Below are 8,428 nucleotides of genomic sequence, written 5' to 3' on the forward strand. Positions count from 1 at the left end.
ATAAGTTAAATACTCTATCCATTAGATATTATTTCATATATGCAATATTAATTACTAAGTTACTGTCAGAATATTACTATTACTACTTCTTACCGGTCGTATTAATGTCTCTGTTGTAAATTCTTGATAGTAATTTCATTACTTGAATACTTTATTTGGATGATTGCGGTGAGAATGAGTAACTTTTCGGGCAATTTAATATGAGTACTTCATTTGGATTTTCATTTTTGTAAAAAGAAGAAACATGTCAACTTATAAGCTCAAAACCGAAAATCCAAAATATCCAACCCGATTAATCCGAAACCGAACTTAAAATATTCGATCAAATCCGACCTTATTTGGATTGGATTTGGATTGTCATTTCTTCAATCCGAAAACCAAAATTCCAAACTGAAATTTTATATTTAATCCGAACTGCCCGAACGCCCACCCCTAATAATAAGCACGTTCGCCAAATTTGATTTTCAAAAATAAAAGATTGAGCATGTGTTGATGGAGCTGCGAAGAGTGGCTTTAATAAGAGAGAAAATTGATTGATAAGGCTATTTAGTGAATGGAGAAATTAAAACAAATCTGATCTGATTGATTAAACTTCATTGGTGGTCAGGAACAATTATATATTGATGCGTTAGTTAAAAATGCTCTTATGTCTTTTCATAATTTGAAATAGCTAAAGACAATCCAGTGAACAATTAGAAATAATAATAGAAACAAGTCGCAAAAAGGCTACTCATCTTTTTACGTTTCTGTAATGATTAATAGTTTTTGTGCAACAAAATACAATTATTAAGAAACCGAATTTCTCTGACTCTGTTTTGAGAAGAGGGAGACTTCAGGTTTTATAATGCAAAAAATTGAGACATATCATATAGACAGATATAGTAATGACGAAAAACTTCTCATCAGTAAGAAACCGAATTTCTCAACCAGTGACTGATCTACAATGTGTGTGCGTCATTAATTATGAGTAGCTTGCTAAAGATTTATTGTAATGTCAGTCTTTGTAAATGATGTATTTGTTGAGAGGCACATCTGTCGCACAAAGCTTATATGAAAATGTCCTGGTTATATTGGAGATGTTTCGGTCCCAAAATTAAAGCCAAGTCCAAATCCCTTCTGCGTTCTCTGTGTTGAGGCCACACATCGCAATCTATCTCAGTAACCCAATAACTTTGTAAAATTTATCTCACCATTTGTTTGATTCTTCGTATTATATAATAGTAATATAAGAAGCAAGAAAATTGCACGAGACCAATGATTATGAGCATCTTCTATTCTACTCTCCAAATAAATCATTTCCAACTAGAAGCAATAACAATTGTGTTGCTAAAATGAGAAACTTAATATATAACCGCAAACATCCTTGTTTCTGACTTGAAGAAAGAAAAATATGTCAATTAGAAGTTTTATTCCCGCTTAGCTTCACCAGTCCAGTAAGTTTTCACGGCAATAAGAATCTTCTCTGGGTTAAATGGTCCGCTCTCATGGTCTACAATGCGACTTTGCCATCTCATGCCGTCTGCTATACTTTTGATTTTCACTAGGACTTCCACTACATCTCTGAATATAACAGTACCTTCAGGCCTCAGGATTCTATCCATCTCGAGGAGAATGTAGGTGATATCACATCTTCATAAAAAAAGAAAAAAATTAACATACACAAATAAACCAATACACGAGAACAGAAATACATCAATACACATGAACATTTTACCTGTCCTGATATAGGCTGATCAAACCACCAGCATGGATGAGATCATATGTTCGTGGATACGTTGAAAAAGCTTCACACCAATCATTGTATGTGCCAATGAAGCCTCGTTCATATATCACACCCAAAGTGTCGGGGTCATTATTGGCAGGAACCACGTTCATTACCCAAACTGGATATTTCGAAAGAGCTGCTGCGAATCCACCCAAATAAGCATTCGCGTCCATCACGTTACGATATCGTCCCTGGGGTAAGAGACCAATTAGGCGTTTGTAGTATGACACCCGTTCATTCCATACCTGATTACAACAACAACAAAAACTGTGGCTCAGTCTCAAACAAGTTTTAAGGACGGGTATATGAATCCTTACTGACCATGCTTCTCCATTTAAATTCATGATGAATCCCTATTCTATACCTGATTATCCTCTTGAAATTTCTCTATTGTGATGCTTGGTATTGAACCACTACTAATCCTAGGAGGAGTAGCGAATGCTCGCTCTGGCCATTTTTCTAATGCACCACCTGCGACTTCATCCGAGTTGGTTACTTCCGGCAGCGGCGTGATACATGCTTCCATGTCTTGGTACCTTATTTGAGTAATGATATGGAGAGGTCAAACTGGTAATTAATTGTTCATAATGGTTTAGATATTATAGTATCGGTCACTTTATAGAGATTGAGAAAGTACCATGCTGCATCACCGTTGCCTGACTTGCAGATATGTGGCTTATGATTAGATGATCTGCTTTTGGTGCATTCAATGTGGTTGAGAGGCTTTTGCCACACAGCTAGGTCACCCTTCTCGATCACCTTTTTCCAGCAAAGTCGCCTCGCAGTGTCTTCAATGGAATCTTGCTCTTGCTTCAAATCTTCTTGGGTTCTCTCCCAACCTCTCCAGTATGTCTTCCAGCGGATAGGAGGGCCTGAAAGTATCCAATAACCCCCTGGCCGTAAAACTCTGTCAACTTCAATAAGGTACAACCCATCTGTAAACAAAAAAAAAAAATATACAAGGATGAAGATTTTGACTGTTTATATATGTAGCTCATCTAATCATCAATTTTGCCTGACATATATATGGTCTAATAACACCTTACCGTACTTGTTCCATGGGATTAAGCAACGAGAACAATGAGCCATATCAAAAGCCCTCGCTGGATATGGAAGTCTCTGAGAACCCATAACACCAATCATTGCCGGAACTCCTCTTTCCAGTGCAAACCAGACCTGTGCTTCATGTGTATCTCTTGGAGCAAAAGACATGGCTACTATATCCCTCTTCAGCAGATAAGCACCCCAACTTGCAACCTTTTATGACATTGAAGTTTAAAATGTTTTTAGTATACGAGAATTGCATAAGTATATAATTAGGTATTTAAGCAACAAATACCAAATTGGTTCCAATAAAGAAGTAGGAAAATCCTTAATGTAATAAAGAGGCATAATCTTACACCACAGCCTGTATCGATTGCTGTCCGAATGGCTCCACTAGTAAGGGGAACCAGCTCACTTATATCATCAATGTAAGCATCAGCTCCGTGCGGGAACATGGTGCCACCTCCTGGAAATCTTAAACGATCACCTTCCACTTGGACCCAATTCTGAACAGCTTTCTCAATGCTAAGCTCTTTATGTGGAATATTGGCAAACCAAGCATAATCTCTACTCTGAGGCCATTTGAAGGGAATCTTGTAATTTGGTGGAGCAGGTATAAGACAACGGATAAGCTCTTCCTTGCTTGGGCAATGCCTCTCTCTGTACTTTAACATATTACGGTCAAACTTTCGACCCCTCTGTGGCTCTTGACATGGTGTGTATTCGCTGTAGGACATATCGCAGGCTGGAAAGTTTTCTGATGACTTAGAGTTGTTGACCACTAACTGATGATGGCTTTCGAAATCGAGAGGGACTGAGAGTGACGATGATGATGATGACGATGATATTCGTGATGATGCGATATCAGGGTTCGGAGATCCAGAATCACAGCCAACTCTGGAGTATACTTCAGATTGACTGGATGGAGTGGGTCTAGCATTCTGCCAGGCTCCTAGGACATAGAATAAGATGCAGAGGCCACTAACAGCAAGGATCCAAGTGAGCCGTTTTCTCTTCGATTCGAGCTGGTGTAACTTTGGGGATCCACTATGGTCTTTTGCCATCTAAACCTGCTCATAATCATGTAGAAAGATAGAGGAGGCTCAAGAACATTGGAGGCCTAAAGCCAAACTTTATTAGAGGCCTCAAACTATAAAAAAAAAAAAAAATCATATTGAGTAATTTGATTAATGCTATATAGCTGACATATATGCATTCTGATAAATAATAAAAAGTAATATGCTACTATGAGATAAGAAAATAAATATTAAAGTGTAAATATAAAGCTCAAAAATAGAAAGCTAGAATAGTAAATATGATTCTAGAAGCTTATAATTTGATATTAGAATAAAATTCTATTATTTTTAGTTTGTTTGTTGTAATGCTTGAGGACTTGAAAATAATGGATTTTTTTATTTATTCATCCCTTGTTTTTAAGAGAATAGGCAGCTTAGTAATTAGAGGGAAAAAGTGAATATAAAATACGAGTTTTATTATGAGAAAAAATAAAATATTAATATTAGAATATAAATTAACTATTAGTCATCATCTATCACATTGACAAAATAATTCTTTTCCTATTTTATGCATCTCTTATAATCTTTTACCATAGATATTTATTCTAAGAATACATAGATACATATATCTAATGGGCCAAAAATTTGGGGGCCTAAAGCCATTGCTTCATCTGCTTGGCCCTTAAGCCGGCATATATATACATTAGACCAAAAAGGAAGTATTCGAAACTGATATTAAAGTGAATCTTTTCTGCTGAATATATGATTAATTTAACTCTCAGAAACAACTTAAAAGAAGAAAAAATTAAATAACATCATTTACCTTCTTTTCTAATTTCTTTCTTGTTTCCGATAAAAGTAGAAACAACAATGTTATTGACCAAAAAGGAAAAGGAGAAACAACAGTAACTATTCTTATTTTAATTTGTATAGGTATATATCTGCATAATGTAACATTCAGCTACGAATAAAAAGAACGAAGGAAGTGATCATAATTTGACAAATATATACAAGTGAAACATTAGATATCTCTGAACAAATAGACATTCAACTTAAGATGGAAAGAGAAAATAACCATTAGAAAGTAGATATTTTCCTAATATAAAAGGATTCTAATTAGCACAACACAGAGATAGAGTGCAACTAAATCAAAACATATATACCTATACAACGAAGGAATATACCTCTCAGTATATCTATCTGCTTCTTGAACCAAAATGTCTACTTTTCCCTGAGTTAATGTAAAATACAACAAGCAGTAAAAACCAATGGTGTTTGGGAAAGGAAAAAGGAAGAGGTAGAGCTGAAGCTAATTAACAAGATGTTATAGGACACATGAGTAGTTGGCACATACAAATAGATAGTACATACATCGTAAAATCAAAGGGAAGTTTTTGTTTCTGTTCAATCATCGTACATTTGATGTTGCAGGTACAGAGAATGTAGAGTAATCACGAAGGGACAGTAACTATATATGGAGTTTCTTGAACACCAAACACCATTGTCGCTATAAATTAAACATATGGACCTTAGAGAGGAGAGAGAGAGAAAAGAAAGGAAAGTGTTTAAAATTAGAAAAATAAAGTGAAACGCTACAAAAAGTTCATCAAATGCAGGGAAAATGTGTGAAAGGTAAAGGCATGAACTACAACCTAGAAAAGAAAAAGAAAAAAGAAGTAAAGGGGGTTCAGATAGGAGGGAGAACTGGCATTCATAAGTATGCAAAGAAGAGGGAATTTATAGGGAAAAGATGAAGTTGAATATGTGCATTAAATTTAAGTTTGTCAGTTGGTGATACGATTGAAATGATACTAAAGAGTCGGAAGATAGGGGATGGAGAAGTGATTGAGGGGAGAAATGCCAAGGTGTGGTTGGGAGAGGATGGAGGTTTTTTTGTCCGACAAATGCCCGCAAGAAGTGAGCATCCTTCACTCTATCCTCAAATGCCTCTCCACCTCATTCCTAATTGCTATCTCCTTGCCCCTGTAGAGGAATAATCTTCAATTTCCTATTCTTTATATACTAGGCCTGAAAAATAGTACTATAACAGTAACTACTTTTACAAATAAATAGAAAATTTGTAAGGTATGCATGCAAAAATATGTATGAAATTAAAACTTATACAATTCTCAGCCACTTGCGGCTTGCCTATTCTCTCGTAAGCCTAACTAGAGTCCGGAACCTAAATATTGTATTTTTGGACTCAAAATACATTAATAAGTGTAAAAAAAAAGTTACCTTTCTATGTATAGCATCCAAATACAAGACGCTATACCTTAACGGTAACTTTTGCCGTTAAGGTATAGCGTCTTGTATTTGGACGCTATATAGCCTGACGATTCAACTGACATATATAGCGTCCTCATTTCATACGCTATACATATAGCGTTCAAAAAAAAATGCTATACCCTTAATTAAATATCGCCCTTCGTCTTCTTCCCCGACCAGAAACCCTTTCCCCCATTTTTTTTAACCCCCCTGCTTCTGGTCCCCCCACTGCTCGATTTTTTTTTAAAAAAAATTGTGGGCCCCTCTCGTCACACAAAAGGTGAAGAACTTAGGTCCCACATCGTACTGGAGCATTGTATTATTGTGATTTAACTTCATCGTCTTCAAATTTTCACACAAAACACTCACTACATCGAGGTATTTCGATTTATTTTATGTCGAAACTTGTATAATAATGTATATTAGTTGATTGAATGTGTTTCCATGTCGTTTTGTGTTTTATTTGCGAAACTAGTATGTTATATTTATTCGGACTTAGATTAATGTGGTCTAAAATAAATGTAAAATTGAGATTTAATTTTTTATGTTAATATCCGAATTTAGATATTAGTGTTTCCATGTCGTTTTGTGTATTATTTGCGAAACTAGTATGTTATATGTATTTTTGTGAATGTTATGTGATTAAAATGTATTTGTTGTTTACAGGGGCGGATTTAGGGGGGCGCAAGGGTGTTCACCCGAACACCCTTCGCCGAAAAATTACATGGTATATATAAGGCAAAATCTGCTTTTTATCTCTATATATTAAGTTTTGAACACCCTTAACACAATCCAAAAGTGTAATTTAGTGGTCAAGGGGGTTCAAAATCTACTTAAGGTCATGGGTTCAATTCCCACTAGCTACAAAAAAAAATTTTTGAACCCCCTTCGTGGAGATCCTGCCTCCGCCACTGGTTGTTTACATTTAGTTTATTTATTAGCGTAGTAAAATGTAAAAACTTTGAGCATAGTAAACTGTATAGTATTTTAGCGTAGAATCCTTGTAGTTTAAGTATTTCTTATACTGGTAGATGAAGATATATACTTTGTACAATTAAATAATCAAAATATTGAATTTGACACACATAAATATTCATGATATTTTGGTGCTATTGGGTCTCAAATATCGAGCCTGGAACCCAATATGTATATATATTTTGTACAATTAAATAATTAAAAATTAAGAATTTAAATTATAAAACAAACACACAGAAAATTATCAAAATATTGAATTTGACACACATCAATATTCATGATAGTGTGGTGCTACTGGGCCTCAAATATCGAGTCTGGAACCCAATAGGTATATATATTTAAGAATTTAAATTATAAAACAAACACACACAAAATAATCAAAATATTGAATTTGACACACATAAATATTCATGATAGTTTGGTGCTACTGGGCCTCGAATATCGAGCCTGAAACCCAATAGGTATATATATTTTGTACAATTAAATAATTAAAAATTAAGAATTTAAATTATAAACAAACACACACAAAATTATCAAAATATTGAATTTGACACACATAAATATTCATAGTTTGGTGTTACTGAGCCTCAAATATCGAGCCTAGAACCCAATAGGTATATATATTTTGTACAATTAAATAATTAAAAATTAAGAATTTAAATTATAAAACAAACACAAACAAAATTATCAAAGTATTGAATTTGACATACATAAATATTCAAGATTGTTTGGTGCTACTGGGCCTCAAATATCGAGCCTGGAACCCAATAGGTATATATATTTTGTACAATTAAATAATTAAAAATTAAGAATTTAAATTATAAAACAAACACACACAAAATTATCAAAATATTAAATTTGACACACATAAATATTCATGATAGTTTGGTGCTACTGGGCCTCAAATATCGAGCCTGGAAACCAATAGGTATATATATTTTGTACAATTAAATAATTAAAAATTAAGAATTTAAATTATAAAACAAACACACACAAAATTATCAAAATATTGAATTTGACACACATAAATATTCATGATAGTTTGGTGCTACTGGGCCTCAAATATCGAGCCTGGAACCCAATAGGTATATATATTTTGTACAATTAAATAATAAACATACAATTAATGTTGTTTAATTTACAGTTGACGACATGGACACGCCGCCTATACATCCCGGCCCTTACTCTCGTGAGCTATTAGTGCTTCAGGGCGATCATAGGTCCGCCCATATATGGGAGGGAGAGTTACTGTCCCAGACTCTCCGCGCTAGGAGAGTGGACGACCTGTGGGATTTTCTGAGGCCCAGAGATCTCCACGAGCGTGTAGTCCATCGCCTCCAGGCTACGGAATTCTATAGGA

The 8,428-nt window shown here is 34.6% G+C and overlaps 1 protein-coding gene across 4 annotated transcripts; it reads right to left on the minus strand.

Moving 5' to 3' along the window:
- Positions 1–1,241: 1,241 nt before the first annotated feature.
- Positions 1,242–5,817, minus strand: LOC109237059 (probable methyltransferase PMT18). Of its 4 annotated transcripts, XM_019403306.1 has the most exons (8): positions 5,197–5,817; positions 5,010–5,056; positions 3,166–3,879; positions 2,812–3,022; positions 2,403–2,700; positions 2,130–2,301; positions 1,715–2,010; positions 1,242–1,629 (listed from the first exon to the last, which is right to left on the minus strand). In XM_019403306.1, the coding sequence occupies exons 3-8, from the start codon at positions 3,871–3,873 to the stop codon at positions 1,407–1,409; spliced, it is 1,908 nt and encodes a 635-aa protein (XP_019258851.1). In that variant the 5' UTR covers positions 3,874–3,879; positions 5,010–5,056; positions 5,197–5,817; the 3' UTR covers positions 1,242–1,406. The 4 variants fall into 4 exon arrangements, with proteins under 4 accessions (XP_019258851.1, XP_019258852.1, XP_019258849.1 ...); XM_019403307.1 differs by lacking the exon at positions 5,010–5,056; XM_019403304.1 differs by having other exon boundaries at positions 5,010–5,817.
- Between the last annotated feature and the right edge of the window lie 2,611 nt (positions 5,818–8,428).

This window comes from Nicotiana attenuata, unplaced genomic scaffold, assembly GCF_001879085.1.
Source record: "Nicotiana attenuata strain UT unplaced genomic scaffold, NIATTr2, whole genome shotgun sequence".
Taxonomy (NCBI): Eukaryota; Viridiplantae; Streptophyta; class Magnoliopsida; order Solanales; family Solanaceae; genus Nicotiana; species Nicotiana attenuata.